Source organism: Dipteris shenzhenensis, chromosome 25 (genome assembly GCF_047967505.1).
Source record: "Dipteris shenzhenensis isolate YYH24624 ecotype China chromosome 25, Dip_SZ_1.0, whole genome shotgun sequence".
Classification (NCBI taxonomy): domain Eukaryota; kingdom Viridiplantae; phylum Streptophyta; class Polypodiopsida; order Gleicheniales; family Dipteridaceae; genus Dipteris; species Dipteris shenzhenensis.
This window is the reverse complement of record NC_141620.1, coordinates 16,836,746-16,856,718: the sequence shown is the minus strand read 5'-3', so window position 1 is coordinate 16,856,718 and position 19,973 is coordinate 16,836,746. Positions and strand designations below refer to the sequence as shown.

The window sequence follows — 19,973 nt, the reverse complement described above, 5'->3', positions numbered from 1 at the left end:
ATGTGCTACCATGTGGGCAGCAGGATCAAAGGCATACCTGGTAGTTTCGGGTCAGCATGGAGGACAGCAGTGGTATGGAACTGCCACGTGTCTGTCAACAATTGGCTGGAACAGATCTGCACAGGAAAGCCAGGCTGGGCCACTGATGATGATGACAGCGACAGTACAGAAGGCTGGTACTCTGCCTAGGATGGTCATGGTTTGGGGCAAGATCTGGTAAAGAACAGGACCTGGAAAAGGTCAGGTATGGGCAGGACTGCCTGGGCCAGTGGCAGCCTGCCACGTGACCAGGCAGGGCCAGCCATACCTCAGCAAGTGTGCCCCCACCTGGGGCAGTTTTACAGACTGGGAAGTCAGCCAGTGGGGGGCTGTTTGGTCGGCCTATTCGCCCCCTACTGGGTCTGTTGGCTGAGGGGCTTCCAGCCCCTACAAAAGGGGGCCCTTGGGGCCTCATAACACATCCACCAGAGCAGCAGTTCAGGAAGCGGACCAGCATCTTTGGGCCTACATCCAGGAGGACAAAGAAGGGCTGGAGAGCTGCAGACAGAGCTAGGAAGGGCGCTGCTCAACTAGCCTGACAGTTAGGGCAGCAAGGAGCAGGGATCAGGCACAGAGACTAAATTCTACAGAAGCTCTGCATGAGAACTGGTAGTACAAGAAGGTATCCATAGTTGGAATTACTAATGCACAAGAGAGAGAAGGAGAGCAAGACTGGGAGTCAGAGCTGTGGGCAAACATCTAATGTGATTGATTGAAGTGTTCTCAAGAAAGTGGCCTTCGAACTGTCTCATGTCAGAAACTAGACTCCCATGCCAACTCAGAGGATTTTGGGCTAATCACTCTCATGCTTTAGATTCAAACATGACTCAGAGACTCCAGGTCAAAGCATGGATGCATGACAACTCAGAGGTCTAGGAGACCAAGGCACCAATGTCTTGGAAATACCATTCCAGGCCTGATTCATAGGATCTCCACCCATAGCAACTACGTACAAAGGTTCCCCTAAACAACCCCTGGCTCGTAACCGGGTAAAAGGTATATTTCAAACACCTAGAATTAAGATAAAAACGCAAATGCAATATTTTTTGGGGGACTACCGAAGGCAAAGTACCCTTATTGACTCTCAACACGTACACTCACTCAAAGAAAACATTATTATAAATCTCTCGTGCGTTTTCATTATCAGTGAAAACCGGTAAGAATACCCCGTTGAAGATAATGTCAATGAAGTCCATGGGAACAGCTACTTAGGGCATTAGTTCATGATCCTCAAAACTGTAGCTTTAGAGTCCATAATGTCAGATTGGAGGCTTCAAATATGGCTAGTAGGCAAATCTCCCCATTTAGTGTTTACGCGGGACATATACCTACATGAATCCAAGAACATTCCCAAACTCATCCTCTAAAAACACAACATAGTGCAGTTTCAATCTCACGATAGTCACTCATAAGATTGAAAACCATAAACTCATCACGCATAGCAGGGACTAGCTACTATGACATCCCTACTGACGTCATCAGCTCCCAACAGTGGGTGTAGACCATAGTATAAAAATATGCTCACACATACAAATCCACACACCCACACATACTTGAGCATCCATTTATACAAAGTCTTCATACTGAGTTTATGTCGGCACTCCGGAGGTGAAGGGCAAACTCAACCATGATGAAGGCTAGCACTATAGAAGAAGGCCAATCAAAAAGTAGTCCAAATCTCTTTATTCAAGCTACAACTGCTTGTGAAGTCTAAACGATTTCATTTTAGTCTCTCCCAAATGAGCATCTAAATTTGGCTGATAGGGCAACGCACCATTTACGATAGAAAGAATCATCGCAATACTAGCAGGCCGCATTTAGTGTTTATGCGGGACATGAAGGAAACCCAAATGAAAGGTCTTCACAACGAATGATACCAATGTCGGTGTCTAATCCCTTACAAGAAATGCCCTTAAAATATGATTAGGATTTTCAAAATTTCAGGGTTTTGAGGACTTACATCTTCAAAATTTTGGAGTTTTTTCTTTCTTGCTACCCTTAGAAAGTAAAAAAAACCCTAAAATCTTAAAAAGGTTAAAATGATGGGCGTTTTTGGGGGCAGTAGCTAGCAGGCAGCCAGATTTAAAGAAATGTCAACCAAGAATGCTAAATGTCGACCTGAACCTCGTTGGGCAATGCTTAGACAGCAAGCGACAACCTAAAGAAGGAAAACGGTGGCCCATTGAACTGTGACAGCACAATTAGAACGGCAAGCTCACTTCAAGCACGTCGAGGTGAAAGCTTCATCTGAGGACAAGAAGCTCTATATCGAAAATCGGCGCCAGGTCTGCAACACATGGCGCACTTCAGAAAGGATGTTAAGCAGATTTGGTAGATAAAGATGCAATAGAAGAGGACATCGACGCAAATGAAGGACCAAATCTCCTCCACGGTGGTGGCATTGGGTGTCGATGATGGACAAGGGGGAGAGAGGAACTCAAGAGTCAAGACCACCCGGCTCTGATACCATTTGTGCGAAATGGTACTATATTATTAGGACCTGACTAAGAGGGATAGAACGTATTCATAGTTGAATAGATACCAATGCACAAGAGAGAGAAAGAGAGCAAGACTAGGAGTCCGAGCTAAGGCAAACCCTAATGTTATTCATTGACATGTTCTCAAGCAAGTACATTCAATCTCGTTTTAACCACAGAGGAAAGTGCCTTATCTTTCACACACACATCATTGATGATGTCACAGACATCCAATCTAATCGAATCTACTCCCAAAGATCAAGTGACCTTTCAAACCCACATAGGACAAACCCAAACCTCTTTCACACCGACATGCACACTCTAATGTCTAGTTCCATATCTTAAGCTATGAAATACCAAACCTCAAGATCAACATTATGAGGTAGGCCTTCGTCAAGATGATGATGCTAGGTTTTTAAAGAAGAATTGAGCATCATTATCCATCACACTAGCTTAATGGAAATTGAGTCGACACAATAGCTGGTCGATGCTACTCTCAAGTGGTTTGGTAAAAATGTCAATAGCATTAACTTTGTTGTCAAAGAGTTGAGAAGAGCAAGAGAGCCCAATGCAAGTCCTACACTTTTATAATACTTTTACCCTCTAAAAGAAAACTCCACCCTAGAGCTAGGCTTAACCTACTTATTCAAGCATAACTATTTCTGTTCTCTTTTATATCCCAAAAGATATATTCTTACACCCACCACTAGTCTTGACCAATGATAGCTTTGATGATCACTATTGCTTTGCAATCGTATCCTAAATTTGGAGATTATTGTTCAATATGAAAGCAACCATTGAAAAAGCAAGATGAGGTAAAAAAAAAGTTATGAAATGAGGGCTCACCAAAAAAATCCATGCGATTGGCACTAATTTAAAGTCAAATTTTACTATTTTTCTAAGATTCTCAGTTTTGGAATGCTTTTTTTTTACATGGAGTAAAATAGTGCCCCTATACACGTAACACTAAATTTAAAAAACATATTAAGAATGCCCTTGTATCTTAGAATCTTTTACAAACCAAAGTGCATATAGAAAGATACAATATGTTCATTAAAAATGTTTCAATATCTCCATTGAATTTAATTAAAATGTAGGAAACACTAAGTTTTCGACCAACAAGACACAAAAATTTCAAATTCTCAAGTGCAAATCAAAAAAATTACTACTACTTATGAAATATAGAATAAATATAACACTAGGTATTTTCTCCACGACTTGTTATATTTTTTTATCATACAAAATAGAAAAAAAATAGAAATTTTTTTGTAAAGAAATAAGTGGGGTTGTGTATATGCAAAATGTATACATATACAACAAGTACTTGATGGCCATGTATCCATGTTATTTTCAAAAGTATACATTTTTGAATTATTTTTCATACTACACTTATCATTTCATTATGTTTATACATATATGACATTTGGTAGAGATTATTTTTTTCTATACTCCTAAAATCCCACAAACACAATCAATTATCCAAACCTCTAGATGAGGGAATTACTTTTCTGAAACATGGATGCAAAATGGAAAGTCTTCAAACCAAGATTATCGGATAATATGGATGATTATCATCACGACTTCATAAGGACTACCTACATAATTCGCAAAGGATCTACTAAGAAACAGTTACAACTAGGTGAAAACTTTAGGCTCCTTCTCTTCTCTGCGAAAAATTGTGTTCCACCTACAAAAAAGAACAATTAAAAAACATATTTTGCTAAGTCCTGTGGAAGGTGAGAAAATGCCAACGACACCCCATGTCACCACAATGTAAATATCCTAAGTCATAGTCCAGTCGACCATTTATTTAATCATAATTAAAGAGTTTTTCCATCTGGGTTATTTATGGTAACAATAGTTTTTCTATTGGTCAAAGAATTGACTACGGTCATAGATACTTGACTTCAGTCAAGTAAGCCTGATCTCGGTCACGAAGACTTCGTTTATACCAAGAAGGTTAACTGCGGTTAACCAAGATGTGCCAACTTCGGTTGGAGAGACTTGACTATAATTAAGGCACCTCGACCCTTGGTCAAAGGGTCTTAATTATAATCAAGAGCGTTGACTTCAATCAACCAGAGGATAAATATATATTTTTTATATTTGTTATGTGTGCACATGTGTTCAGTGGGGACACCCACCGTCACTAGAATTAGTCCACAATGTGTTATTTGCATGCAAAAGCGCTAACAATTAATGGGTTCCAAGGTGGTGTGCTTTAATTAATTGTTGCAGGTACTAGGAAGGGTTATTTTCCTAAGCGCTACAGAGCCTAACAAGCATCTAGGAGGCGGTTCGCGTGACCAAGTGCTTCGAAGACTCCAAAGTTGCCCTTAGTGGCATGTTGCCAATTTGAAATGAGCTTGAAGCTCTTGTAATATTGTTTCACATTGGATTTTGTAACAGACAGCTCCACGCTGAACTCTTTGTAACAGATTCTCCCTTCAATAATAAAATACCTTCGGGGGGTCCAGCCCGACATGTTGTCCTGGGCCCTAGCTATGTGTAGAGAGAGAGAGAGAGAGAGAGAGAGAAGGAGAAAGAGAGCTCTTTTGAGAGTGTTTTTATAGAAATTTATGAGGTTGAGGTTTCATTGGTATCAGAGCGTAAGGTCTCATTTCCTCCTTAGGAATTGACGACCCAAGAAGTCTTGGGAAACTGGGCCATCTACAAGGCGTCGTGAGCAACAGATATGGGGGCGACGTGCTCGGGAGAGCAAACTAGCAGCAAACAGGAGTGGCGTCTGATGAAACTTAGCCAAGGAAGTTTGCTACCCGAGATATGGCTATGGGTGACATCGGGTCCTATTAATTAGGACATACGTCGAGCGTTGGCTGATGGCGATGGCTAGGTGCCAATGACCGATGTACAACAGCGCCAAGAGGAATTCGATGCAGCTTATACACGAATTCTGCGATTAGGAGAATGCGCCGGCGATAGCTGATCAGCGACGGGATCTGCGTGAGCCAAATCCAAGCTCTCTGTTCGGGGTGATTCTACTCTGTCTTCTGTGGGCGCTAACGGGGCCAAGGTGCTAGCCAAGGGTTCACGTGGTAGTCCACGTAGGAAAGGCGACGCAAGTTGGTGATGATGCCTGAACACTAGCATCCGCTTGCAGATTTCCGCCCTGTAAATTTTTCTCGCAGGTGAAGGTTTCAAGCAACGCAAGGACTCCCAACGCTGCAGAGTGTTATGCTGAAGCGACAGTACACGTAGCAGCTGGCTCAGATGCTGACATGGCAGCCAGATCACAAATGATGTGGCAAGACACGTGGCAAGCTGATGTGGCAGGCCAGTGGTTAACTCTGGTTAGTTAACCCTGGTCAGAGGTCCAGTTAGTTGACCCAACCAGACTAGACTAGTTCAGGTAACCAATTTGGTTAAATTAGTGGCCAAGTTACAGACTAACTAGTCTGTCAATGTAACCAGACCAGAACAGCAAATAAGCATCCCAAAACTTTTGGTTGTACACATCCACTGTATCTCTTGCATCCATATGCAAATTGTCCCAATCTTGAAGAACATGATCTCTAAACTGTTTAGGCATAAACTACCGGTAGAAGGCTTTCTTGAAGCCCTTCCACCTCTTTGGGGCTGACCCATCTGTGCTCTGTGCACTCCACCATGCACTAGTTGTCGCTGTCAAGCGCAAACTGACCATTCTTAACTTGGAGGATTTTGAAAACTTTTATGTACCAAATGCAGCATCAAATTGCCTGATGAACTGCAATGCTTTGTTTGTATGACCATATTGTCCATTATAGGTCATAAACTCGATAGATTTACCTCCGTCTTTGAATTCCTTGGTCTCTCTGGAAGACTTGCTCTTCCTAGACTTCTTGTGTTTCCTTCTTTTCCTGGATGGTTTATCTGATAAAGAAGAAGATACAGAAGTTGAGCTCGAGGTAGACGGTGAAGGACTGGGAGATCGGTGATGATGCCTTGATCTCTTCCTGCTATGAGACCGTCCCCTATGAGATCCCTCTCTCTTGGGCTGTACATGAGAGTGTGCCTCTGGCATTGGCACATCATAAGCTGCATTAGGCATATTTTCTCCTTGAAACAAATGCTAAGCTCTTGGATCCCTTCTGAGATTTTCCATCTCTTGCATACGAATGCGTACCATCTGCTCAAATTCTTGCTGAGTTTGCTGCGCACTTCTCTGTCTTGGATGTGCATCCCTATCTTGTGAATCCCACTCAATAGGTGATTGAGCCATTCTCCTTCAACTTGTCTGAGATCTGCAAGTTTCTCACACACACTGTGTATGCAACTAATGCACGCAACCTTTGCTTTTCAAATAGAAAAATTACCTCAACAAGAGGTGTCCTGCATTCACAATCTATGCCAGCACTGGGATGTCAACTCAAGGCATATACCCACGAAGTGGCCAAAGCATCAATGACTGTGTTGCCCCTTTCCTGGTTGCTGCAAAAAGCACTTACAATGCATTTGGTTCTTCTTTCCTATGCACAAAGGCATGCATTTTCTCGTGGTACACCGTGGTTCCATCGAAAGGAAGTAACGATATAATACCCTGAGAGGGTGCTGAGTTTTATCCATAGGGGGGAAAACCAGCGTTTAGTTGCCGGGATTAAAGGGAAGACTATCCCCATTGTATCTGATGTTACATGTGGTAAAGCAATAAAGTCTGCAATTTCCGCATACATGGTTTTTGTAAAAGAAAAAGAGAATGATATGCATGCTGAAATGAATGATGCAAACAAAGATAAATTTCAGTTTCTTGTAAACTTTAAAGATAGCTTTTCCGATGCTTTGCTAGGGGAGTTTCCCCTAGAGAGACCAAAAGATCACCACATAGAGTTAATGCCTGGTAGTGAGCCACCAAATAGACCACCTTATAGAGTCAGTGCGACTCGGAGAGAGTAAATTATGGCTCAGGTGCAAGACTTGCTGTCCAAAGGGTTGATTCAGCCCAGCTCGTCTCCTTTTTAGTACATAAGAAAGATGGTTCTTTTCGAATGTGCATTGATCATCGTGCATTGAATAAGATGACCATCAAAAATAGATTTTCGATACCACGTATAGATGATGTGCTTGACCAGCTCAAAGGAGCAACAATTTTCAACAGGATAGACTTGAAGAGTGGCTATCATCAAGTCAGAATACAACCACAAGATGTGCATAAGACAGCTTTTCGCACTACATTCGGGTTGTATGAATATTTAGTGATGCCTTTTGGGTTGACAAATGCTCCAGCCACATTCAATAGAATGATGGATCGCATCTTTCGAAAGTACAAGCGTTTCACGGATACTTTCTTTGATGATATCCTAGTCTTTTCAAAGACAGAAGAAGAGCACAGGGAACATCTTGCTTTGGTATTTCAAGAACTTCGAAATCATCAGCTTTTTGCCAATAGCAAGAAAAGTGAATTCTTTTTGGAAGAGATCCATTATCTGGGGCATATAATATCCAAGAATGGGATACATATGGATCCTGCAAAGATCCGAGCCATCCAAGAATGGCCTCAGCTGAAAACTGTGCATGAAGTCTATAGTTTTTTGGGACTTTGCTCCTATTACAAGAGATTCATCAGGCATTTTGCTGATACCACAGCTCCACTACATGACCTTACTAAGAAAAATGCAGCCTTCACATGGGGAATATCACAAAAGAAAGCATTCAATACACTCAAGGAGAAGTTGACTACAGAGCCTATTCTTGTAGTCCCGAATCTTTATCAACCTTTTAATGTTGACTGCGATGCCTGTGGAGTGTGTGTTGGGGCTGCATTACATCAGAATGGACATGTAGTAGCATATGAGAGCCGAAGATTGCGTGATGCTGAAAGATATCTGGGAATCTATGAAAAAGAATTGTTGGTTGTAGTTCATGCTGTGAACACATGGAAGCATTATCTCTTGGGTGCAAATTTTACTGTTAAAACAGATCACCAAAGTCTGAGATATTTTCTAACTTAGACAAAACTTTCCAAGATGGGCAAATATAATATGTTGTCAATGTATCATTTTCAAATTGTCCATACTCCAAGAATTCGGAACAGAGTGGCAGATGCCTTGTCCCGAAGACCCCAAGTCTACAATGTGACTATTGCTTATCATCAGGACCTGGAAGGCATGAGGGAGCAATATGCTAATGATGCAGATTTTGGCGAGATTTTACAGCAAATGCAAGAGGGACAGTCCACCAATCACTATTCCCTGAAAGATGGGTATCTAATGAAAGATGACTGCCTATGCATCACCCAGGAGATAAGGAAAAAGATTTTGGAGGAATACCATGCACCTCCCTATGCTGGACATAGAGGAATTACAGCAACAACTCTAGCACTAGAGAGGTATTTCTTTTGGCCAGGGATGCGGAAAGATATACATGAGTTTGTTACTGAATGCCTTACGTGTCAGAAAGTGAAGTATGATAGACGGAAGGCACTTGGCCTACTTATGCCTCTTCCCGTGCCTCAGGCACCGTGGGAAAGTATTACAATGGACTTCATTTTTTATTTGCCAAGATCAAAGTCAAAAAATAATGGGATTTGGACTATCATTGATAGATTCAGCAAGCAAGCTCATTTCAATCTAGTTCGCAAAACCATAAAGGCAGATCATATGGCTAAGCTTTTCATGGCACAGATCTTTAAACACCATGGTATGCCTGAGTCCATTGTCAGTAATCGAGATCCCAGAACGACCAGTCTATTCTAGAGAGCTTTATTTGATAATATGGGGACGAATCTGAATTTTTCTTCTTCTTTTCATCCCCAAACAGATGGTCAAAGTGAAGTAGCAAATTCTACAGCATTGGATATGCTGAAATGCTACATGGGTGACCAAGGTTCAGACTGGGACAAGTACCTAGCATTGGTAGAGTTTGCTTACAATAATATAGTGTACACAGCTCTACGGGGAAAGCCCCCTTTGAGGTCATCTATGGGAAGGTGATTCTCCCACCTATCCTGAGGACCAAGGACGAAATATTTGCAACTGATCAGTTTGTGAGAGAACTCTAGACAGCTTACAGCCAAGTCCGAACAACAATTGAAAGGTCTCAAGAGAAGCATAAAAGAGCTGCAGATAAGCATAGGAGACAGTTAGATCTCAAGGAAGGGGATTGGGTACCTTTAAAGTTCAAGAAAACTAGGCTCTGCAAGTTCAAAGGCAAACAAAAAGAGTATGCAAAGTTATCTCCCAGGTACTATGGCCCTTTCAAGGTTACAAAAAGAATAAATGAGGTTGCATACAGGTTAGCATTGCCAGAGCATTGGAGGATTCACAATGCATTCCATGTGAGTCTTCTAACGAAATTTCAAGGGTCAGAACTTGCAGAAGCAATATCAGAGGATCCACCAGAAGTGGATGAGCTGGAGGAGGTTCTTCAGCCAGAGCAGATCGTGTACCATACCGTACGCAAAGGCCCTCAAGGCAAAGAATTTTACAGATACCTTGTAAAATTGAAAAATTATTCGGCATTGGATGCTAAGTGAATGGATAAAGACATGTTGTCCGATCATCCACAGCTTTTGGATGTTTACAAGGAAGCTCTTCAATTGAGATCAACTGAATAGAAGCCGAGGGGATGTCACCACAATGTAAATATCCTAAGTCAAAGTACAGCTGACCATTTATTTGATCATAATTAAAGAGTTTTTTCATTTGGGTTAATTATGGTCAAAATAGTTTTTTTATTGGTCAAAGAATTGATTACGGTCACAGATACTTCACTTCGGTCAAGTAAGCCTGATCTCGGTCAGGAAGACTTAGTTTATACCAAGAAGGTTAACTGCAGTTAACCAAGATATGCCAACTTCGGTTGGAGAGTTGTGCCAACTTTGGTTGGAGAGACTTGACTATAATTAAGGCGCCTCGACCCTTGGTCAAAGCCTCTTAATTATAATCAAGAGCGTTGACTTCGGTCAACCAAAGATTTTTTTTTTTAATTATGTGTTCAGTGGGGACGCCCACCGTGACTAGAATTAGTCCACAGTGTGTTATTTGCATGCAAAAGCGCTAACAATTAATAGGTGCCAAGTTGGTGCACTTTAATTAATTGCTATAGGTACTATGTAGGTTTATTTTCCTAAGCGCTACGCAGCCTAACAAGCATCTAGGAGGCGGTTCGCATGACCAAGTGCTTCAAAGACTCCAGAGTTGCCCTTAGTGGCATGTAATAGGACTTAGTCTAGATTTTAGACAAGTGGCATGTTGCCAATTTAAAATGATCTTGAAGCTCTTGTAATATTGTTTCACGTTGGATTTTGTAACAGACAGCTCCACGCTGAACCCTTTGTAAGGGATTCTCCCTTCAAGAAATAAAATACCTTGGGGGAGGCCAGCCCGACATGTTGTCCTAGCCCTAGCTGTGTGTGTAGAGAGAGAGAGAGAGAGAGAGGGAGAGAGAGAGCTCTTATGAGAGTGTTTTTGCAGAAATTTATGAGGTTGAGGTTTCACCCCATCTACTCAATCGCACGCTTCTAATTTAGATTGTGCTTGTATAAATAAAATGAGAGAAGGGACTTACAGCATACATGCAATCATTGATTAGTAAGTCTTCAAGTTCACGAACGTTTGAAATGTCCAGTTGCGTCATGAGGAGATCATAAGGCAGGACCTGTATGGATAAACACCATCTAATCAGGGTACTTTGACATAGGAATTTATAGGATTCTCATAAAACATCAAGTCACGATAATAGAGGCTCTCAATCCTGATATTCGACCACCACCTTGGCTGTTTCTGCCAGCGTAAGCACAGTTAACTGCTTCAGTTTCAGCTCCTGCTCAATCTGTAGGCGGGGTAGGTAAGACGCATGATCTGACATGAGAACATAAATACCCAAAGTATCTTAGCTTCCGTTAAAACTGATAGATGGAAGAGACATACAGCATGAAGAATGGATCAGCCACGCTTCGTATGAGAGGACATAAGGTCGATTGTGATTTCCAAACTCAAAAAAAAGTAGAGAGTCGTACTTAAAGCATATAAAGGGTTTAAGTAACATCAGCAGGCCTCAAACAGACTTCAAAAGCTTTGAAGAGATGGATGACAATTACTCTTATAATCAGCCCAAGTGCCATGGGCAAAAAGCCGCAACAGATCAAGGAAGTTGGAATGCTCCGTTCCTTGAAGCTGCGCAGGGAAATCGATTTTTTCTTCAGGCATCAAGGGAAAAAGGAATTTAAAAAAAGAAAGAAAGGAAAACTGGATGTAACATAACTCAAAGACATTCTAAAATGGAGGGAAAAAGCAACCGCTGACCTCGAGGATATGGGGAAGCGAGAGAAGCTCCGCAAAAGCGAAGAGGGAAGGATGGGAAGTAGAATGAACGATGAGCTCGGCTGCAGCTCGGCCACGGGCAGTTTTGGCGAGCATAACGAACTGTTCAACGAGCTCGGCCTGCTTCTGCTCGATCTCCATGATGCCTGGAGAATGGAATAAGGGTTCCCAAAGGCCCTAGCTTCCCGTTTTATACCAGGCACTTATTAACTTGCCTTTCACAAATACTCTCACAAAATCACATACACTTTTTTTAGTGAAAACAGAATACACACTTTTTTTTTTTTGGACGTAGAACACACTTTTTGGCCTCCCCCCTCGCCAGGGCTACTTCATGGTCGTTCCTTTAAGAAGCTACATTCCTATTTTTACTACCCTCGTTAATCTCGTCGCTGATTTGTAGAGTCCTCATTTGCTATAGTTGTCTCTCTACCCAGTCTCTCATAGTGAAATATCTGTCTTTCTTAGGTTTTTTGTGACGTGTGCACCCGTGGCTTCCTCCACTTGCAAGAATAGTGTTTGCACTTATCACCATTTACCTCGTGGCTCAAAAAGCTAGACCAAAATAGTGGTTTCCACTGAGATTGCATTCAAGCTCTTCCCAATCGTTGTTAGGTAATTCCTCTACCAACACTTGATCAAAAGGAGTGTTTTGTGGTGGCAATCCTTGAGGTCCCAACTCTAGTGGGGGTAATGGGGTGGTTTGGGTTCTATATTGCCCTTGGTTGGCAAGCATAGGCTCTTGGATTACCAATTAGGTCTGGTTAGCTGTGGTGGGTGGTGATAGCAAGGTTAGTTTTGCGGACTTATTGAACAAATATGGAGAGGGAGAGGAGAAGAGTGGAGATGAGGAGAGAGGGCACAGCTAGAGAGCACACCACAAATGACTAACTTAACACTAGTTGAAAAGAATGAATATATACAAACCCCTTTAAGGTTAGGGTTAGGGTTTTCAGCCCTTGTGTCTTTTTTTGGTTAGTGCTATGCACAATATCAAACATGATGTTACAATGATGTCCCTATATGCTTCACAAACAAATGTGTAAGGCCTTACATGGATGTTTGTGATAACACAAGAGATACTCTCAGATGCATTGGTGGGAGCATAAGAGACAAGGGAGTAGTATTTGTAGAGGCTTCATGATGAAAACAAAGCATATTTTGATGAGATTCAGTGGTTGAAGAACACAATGGATAGATGAAGCTGCACGGAACTTGGTCATGACTCTCTAGGCACTATTAGTGAGTTTAATCAAATTAAGCACATGGTTAAGGCAAGAGTGCATGGAGCATAGAGCCACATTACAAGGTGAATAACCACATGATATAGAGAGTATAATATGCCATCACTTTGCAAGGTGTGGGTGTAGCACGCCGATGCATACAATTGTGGAATGGGCATATTTTTATATTTGTTTTGCATCTTGTGTTATGCAAGAGCTAAAAAGTACTATGGTTGAAGTGATCTTTCTGCTTAGCATATTCTTTGTTTAGTACAGTTGTTTGTAAGCATTATAACTAGGAGTTCTGAAACCTGCACCATACTATGAGATGCGATTCCATGCATATTGCATGTCAACATTATCAACCATACTCACTGAATAAGAAAAATGCAAAATAGATTGACCAAGAATGTATTGAGGCATCTCTAGGTGCTGGTTTTGAATACATTCTACAATCGGTGGTTGCTTCATGGTCTAATTTCCACTCTTATTGTTGGTAACTCCGATTCTATGCAGTGTAGATGTCGGTGTTTCTTGATTCCTTGATTGAGGCATGGTTACACCAGCACTATTAAGATAAGATTAAGTAGCCTCAATAAATATGGTTGGAATCTGAGCTTCTATGGGAATGGTGGTACATGCGACGTTGGAACTATTGCTTATAACTTGCCAAATTGTTGTTTTTCACCCTTTACACTTGGCTATAATTTATCTCTTAATTGTTGAGCAGCTACACTTGACCCACCGCCATGGCAAGGTGCCATATCTTTGTTTGTGGAGACATGTAGGTGACCCCTTATACAAGGGGCACCTCCAAATTTCACCTCATCATAATATTTACATCTCCATTCAACATAGTCAAACATATTGATTGTAGACACCCATTCTAGGTCAAGAGACTTCTGTTTTTTACTCCCACTATTTTCCACACTCCTTTGCTGCTCGAGAAGCCTCGATAAGGGTTCCAGCTATACCATAACTGGATTTCTCATGAACATTGTGAGGGGAGGGTGTTGCATCCACTTGTGGTTGTGGAGCTTCATTTTGACTTGCATTAACATTAATAGCTCCAACGATAGTCTCATCAACACATTGTGCACAACATCAACGAGTGAGGCCTATGTACTATCAGCTTGAGCTGTAATACCTTGCCTCCTACTTGAAGCTCATTCTCTTATTGTGCTTCTAGTACCTATGCGTCTATTTCTCATCTCCATACTTAAAGGCTATACCTTTTCAAACAAAGAGTCCATAAAAATAAATAGGTCTCCATGCAATCTCTCCAAATACAATTGGTAGTTCACATGAATATAAAGGCATGGATGTCCACAACACTGGGCAAAAAAGGAGCACTATATGAGCATGCATATACAAAGGGAAAGGAGGAAAAATGGCCACACAGCAAGGAGTCTCCTTCCTAAGATAGAAGGATTCCAATCCAAAAAACTGGGCAAAAACCAACCTCTTGGAAGTCTTGATACCTCACATAATCCCTTGCCAATCATTGCCTTGCTATTGTGGTTGACCCTTACCATAACACACTAGATATTGGAGCAGTCGACCACTTTAGCACAGACAAAATGAACACTCTCTCTCTTACCACTCATGACTCATTTATCGTGCACCTTACCCCACGTGCTAAGTGTAGGAGCTATGGACTACAATCTTTCTGAATGATGGTGCTTGCAGCTCTTGCAAGCTTTCTATATGCAAAAAAATGGGCAGAAAAGGCAGTCCAAGATACCATTAGTGCATGTCCCAATGTCATTGTATTACCATCTTCTATACTAATATCTATGCACGTACTCTCAACAACACTTAAAAACCCTCCAGTATGTGACTTGTGCCAGCCATATCATGGATACCACTGTCGATATAATGCCTACTATTGCTAGTATATTTATTCAATTCATTGGTGAATTTTTATATTTACCATTGTCGAGATAATGCCTAGTCACGCATTTTGGATGAATATGATGTTTGTGAATGATGAGTTAATGCAAATGTGAAAACGTTGACAAAATCCTTGGAAGGAAGGGTTGGTGAGGGGAAGGGATAGAGAGGGAGCAGAGGAAGGGCAAAGGGGAGGAAAAGGATAGGAAGAGAAAAAGGAGAGGGAGAGGGGGCACTGTGTAGGGGAGGGAGAGGGGAAGGGGAGAAGTTGGTGGAGAGGGGTGGGGACTTAGCTTAAGTTTTTGTTTTGGTTTTTTTTTTGGGGGGAGGGGGGGATAATTCCAAAAAGGATTTTTGATGGCCAATTCATTCACTTTCAACCTTGTAGTTGGGTAGGAGGCTTCTCGGGGAATAACATGAGAACTAGCTGTGACCAATTCTATGCTTTGGGAGAGGGATTTTGGATGCATGCCCCAATGGGAGGAAAGCAAACTTACTTTGCTGGTCTTTTGGATCATGTCCCTATTGGGTGGGAGGATCCCTTTATATTCAACAAGACTCATCTATTGAGTGATGTGGTTTGCTCTAAATGGAAAGAGTAAGAAGGAGGTGGTGGTAGATGGGTGATGGCCCTTGCATCTGCTTTGGACAAGCAATACAGGGCGTCAAGAAGAAAGGTGGTTAACAGAATGATAGGCAAAGAAGATTCTTTATATAAGGCCTTGAAAAATGCCCCCAAAGATCCTATTGCTGCAACACTGGTGGTAGAAATGGATGGTGCATTAAATGAGTGGGAAATGGAGAGGGCAAAGAAAGCTAAAATTCAATGTAGTAGGGGACTGTCCATCACAAGTGTTCTTCTAGTCAGTGAAGCAAAAACATAGTGCTGATAAAATGTGGATAAGGTGATTGACAAGGAAGGTAATAGGTTCATTTAGTTCTAGCATGTGGTTGAATTATTTAAGAAGTATCTAGCTAAGATGATGGATGAACCAGTTTTGGGGCTAAACATGAATGGAGTACTATGTTATAGGAAATTCTTGACTTGGTTGGTGGTAGAGTCATTTTGGAGGCTAGTAGTAGGGTCTGGCTAGGGAATTCTTTGAAGAAGAGCTACAGGAAGCTGTGGATTTAATGGAAAAAGATTCTTTAGGTTTGACTTGGATAAGGCTTATGCTAGAACTCATTGGGATTATCTAAACATCTGTGCTATTTATGAGGTTGATGAAGGCTTTGTGAGGTTGGTGAACATGCTATTTAGATGTATTGTGTTTGAATGGTGGTTTGGTGGGCCATTTTGACGAATGCAGATCTATCGGGAAGGGTTGTCCCTTATCCTTGCTACTCTTTGAAATAGGTACGTTCCCTTTGATAAGTATGATTAGGAAGGGCCTTGTGGTGTGTAACATTGGAGGGCTAGTGTTACCGTCAGAAGCCATTTTGCTCCCAAATTTTTTTAGATGGTACTGTAGCAATGTCTCTTGTGGATTAGACCATGGTGGAGAATATGTTCAGAGATACTACTCAAACATTGCAAGGTCTTAAGATCTAGTAGCAATTGGGAAAAATGCTCGGCTTAAGGTCAGCTGCAGGTAGCAAGCCAAGCTAGGCGGAGGATTGGCCTATTAAATGGGCTGAGCATGGTCAAATCATCATATATCTGGCAAAGATTTGGATGGTTTAGAGATAAAGAAAATTTTTCAGGCTAGTAGGGGCTTAGCCTATGGTGGAATGCTTGGGCCTTTATAGTACAACATGTGTTGTCTACCACCACCATATACGAAGCTTCAATTTGGAATATTAAGAAAAGTCACTCAAATGAGATGGAGAGGATGATAAAAATGTTTCTTTGGGCTAAAGAGAGAATTCAAAAAATGTAGATGCAAAACCCTTCACACCACCTTTTGGAGGATGGCCGCTATGTGGTGTGAACCCAGCCTAAGTGAAGGTGCAAGTTCTTCCAAAGGGAAAAATAATTTCTTAGATTTTTTTCATTCTTGCAAGTTTGTGGCTTAGAGGCATTTTAGGGGAGTGTTGGAATGAGTACTCATGTAAACTTCTAAGGAAATTTACAAGTGGTAGGACGAGACCATTCAATCTCGTAGTCAATTTGTCGATTTACAGGATCTGGTGTTTAGCAGGTTGTAAGACTAAACATCACATTTACTCCCCCGCTGCCGCCCTCTCTAATGGTGAAAAGAGTAGCTTAGAGGACTGTCGGGGAGAGGGTGGCGAGCGACGGTGAAGGGGAAGTGCATGAGAGGAATGATCTTCATCAATATACTAGGGGATTTGGAGAAAAAATGCATGCAAGAGACGGACACAAATAGATAGAGGAAATTGCTCAACATGATCATTACTTTTCACAATAGGTTCATGTAGCTATGGCAACATGTACACCTCCGGTTATGGTACCAACACTGCTGCTCTTAGACTGCAAGGCTTGCTTCGAGGTCAAGTTCGATGCAGCCTTCGACCCGTAGTGGTTCAAGGGCAAAGGGAGCTTTGTCATGGTGACTGCACAACTAATTTTTATCGAACATTTTGCAACTGACGCTGGTGAAATAATGCCCATTATCTACAAAAGGCAAGCTTCTTGTCTTCTTGGTGGGTTGGCAAGTCCAAGGATAAAGCTCTTTCCTATGACACAACAGACAGCCCATGAAGGCTACCCACTCCATGGCCAACTACTCCAACTGCTACATAATTGGCCCATTTTGTCTTCTTCAACTCCTTACACCAATCAAAGGTTGGTGACATAGATGAGCAATCTAATTATTGCCAACCAAACTCTATTTCCTTGGTTCTACCATGGGGAACTCAAACAAGATGAATTTCATTCATGTGGCCTGTTTGTGTTGTAGTAGTTTGTTTTGGTATATTGTCAAGAACGTTTAGTCCACCAAAAAAAAAAGCACTGGTCATGAAGTGATTGCAAGCAAGAAAGCATTTTGGTAATCCCCCGCCCTCTACTCATGCTGATGCTGTGAAATCCAGGCAGCTCTGTTTGTTTTCCTTGGTTGCTGTGCGTCTCTTGCAAGCACAATATGATGGCGCTAAGGATGCTTCTTGATGACAATAAATCTCATTTGTGTCTATCTACCAATCTCGTGTTTAGACTTTGTAGTGTCATCTCGTTGTTTTGGGCTTCTCTGAAGTCGATTTGTTTGCATACCCATTGCTTTTTTGTCTTTAGTCTTAGTATTTCCTGCAGTACATGCTGGTCAACTTTGATGTTGTTCTTTTGTATTTTAGAGAGGAAGTAAAGGTTCTCTAGGTTACGGACCCATGATAGAGCCGTGTAAATGAGTCCATGTGTTTTTATTCCAGAGGGATCAAATGCAAGGGATTGCATGGTGATGCCTTGTGAATGGTGTACCGTCCTCCTGTCAACTGTAGCCTGGATTGGGAATTGTGTTCTTGTGATTGTATTTAAATGGTTGTTGCCCACTTGGAATTCTCTTGTTAATTGGAAAATTGGTGTCAATGTTTCAAGTATGTTTTCATTGTACAACCTTGCATTTTCATATCATGTTTTCAGCCCAATAGTTTGGTCATTGAATTGTATCGAAGCGGTGTTGCGCGATGTTGAGCGGTATGAAATGTTCTTAGTGAATATTGCCTTTTGCTCATCAATTGGTATTTGGTAATGTTTGTACATGTCTCTCCAATTATCAAATTTCTTGGTGAGAGCATGCTCTTTAGAATTGAATGGCAAGTATAACAAACAAAGCTCTCTATAGTGATCGTCTGGGTCTATTTGCTTGTTATAGTTATTGAAACGTATGACTCTCTCACGTTTTCTTTTTTTTGTTTGCCTTGACCTAATTGTGTATTTGGATGCGTACGATGCCAAACAATGATTTTGCAAGCATTGTTCTCGTGAGGCGTACTTTGTTATGATGTCATCAAAAAATATTTTAGTGCTTTTTGTGTGGAGGGCCTCTAGCTGTGCTCGGTGTTTTAGTAATAATGTTCTTTGCTCTGGTGTGCTTGTGTTGATGTAGACAAACTCTCTTGTTGCACTTATGAGGGGCAGTGACAGGCAAAGGTACACAGCTTGTTACGCAGTGATGTGCTGTGTGTTGAGTATTTCATTGCTTACTTTCCTGACACGTTCATCTGCTTTTGCATTCTCTTGGAAGCTTTGCACAATGGCATCCTTAACGGCGTTGTTGGTCTCTTTATCAATTTTAGTTATGTACGATGTGCAGTACGAGGCCGCCCCATGGGGATTCAAAATGAATTGGATGTCTGTATTGGCTCCACACAAATCTGTAAGCCCAGCATTGAAGTTGTTTGTGTTGATGTCTTTTGGATATCTTTTCATAATAATCCTTGGTTGCGATATGCTTGAACGCAAAACGAGCTCATATTCATCCTCAGTCAAGCACATGATGCCCAAAAAATCTTCAAATGTGCATGCCGCCTTCTTGTTGGATCGCTTTATTAATTGCTTTGTATTTTTCATGGTGGATCAGCATGTCGGCCCCGTCTAGCAGTATCAGTGGATAATATTTTTATTTTTCTCATAGGTGGCTTAGGGAATCCAGAGCGACACTAGTTGTTCTTTTTTTGGCATGTCTTCCTATGTTTGTGGGTTTGCAAATTCTGGTTGCTAACCTTGATTCTTGAACTATAAATTGTATTGTAGTCGTCTATGAATTTTATGATGCTCTCATTGTCAGAATAATTGATTCTTGGAGTGTCTTTTATCCAGATCTAGCCATGGTCATGCTGGCTGTCTCTGTTCTGGAATTTAGTGGCGAAGAAAAAGTCTTCCACCTTACCCAAGACACTGTCATCCTGCCACAACATTGTCTTTAGGGCTTTGCATCTGTGCACATAATATTGCGCTATTGTCACAGGGTCTGACCTGAGAAGCTCCTGCAGCTCTTTTTGGGCAAGCACTGTGTTTTGGCTGTCTTCAGTTCCTCTTAATTTGCAGAGGGTGGGGTCCCACCTTCTCTCTGCTACAAACAGTTTGATGAAGAATGTTGGTGGCCCCAGTTGCGGGGCAGCATTGTAACACATTGCACTTTAGACTCCGTTTGTAATCTGCTGATGTCCGAGGTAGACAA

General features: G+C 41.6%; 1 protein-coding gene across 4 annotated transcripts in view; it reads right to left on the bottom strand.

Moving 5' to 3' along the window:
- The window catches only part of FUS5 (Proteasome component (PCI) domain protein), a 45,502-nt gene extending 33,517 nt beyond the window's left edge, over window positions 1-11,985 (bottom strand). For 3 of the 4 annotated variants that reach the window (XR_015543471.1, XR_015543470.1, XM_087396753.1), the window contains exons 1-4: window positions 11,759-11,980; window positions 11,554-11,629; window positions 11,226-11,314; window positions 11,022-11,111 (exon numbers count right to left, since the gene is read on the bottom strand). Coding sequence is in view for 2 of the 4 variants with exons in the window: in XM_087396753.1 (XP_087252879.1) it covers window positions 11,022-11,111; window positions 11,226-11,314; window positions 11,554-11,629; window positions 11,759-11,917 (414 nt within the window). In the remaining 2 variants the exon portion in view is untranslated. Of the gene's footprint in view, window positions 1-11,021; window positions 11,112-11,225; window positions 11,315-11,553; window positions 11,630-11,758 lie in introns of all 4 variants that reach the window. The other variant, XM_087396754.1, reaches the window with a different exon arrangement.
- Between the last annotated feature and the right edge of the window lie 7,988 nt (window positions 11,986-19,973).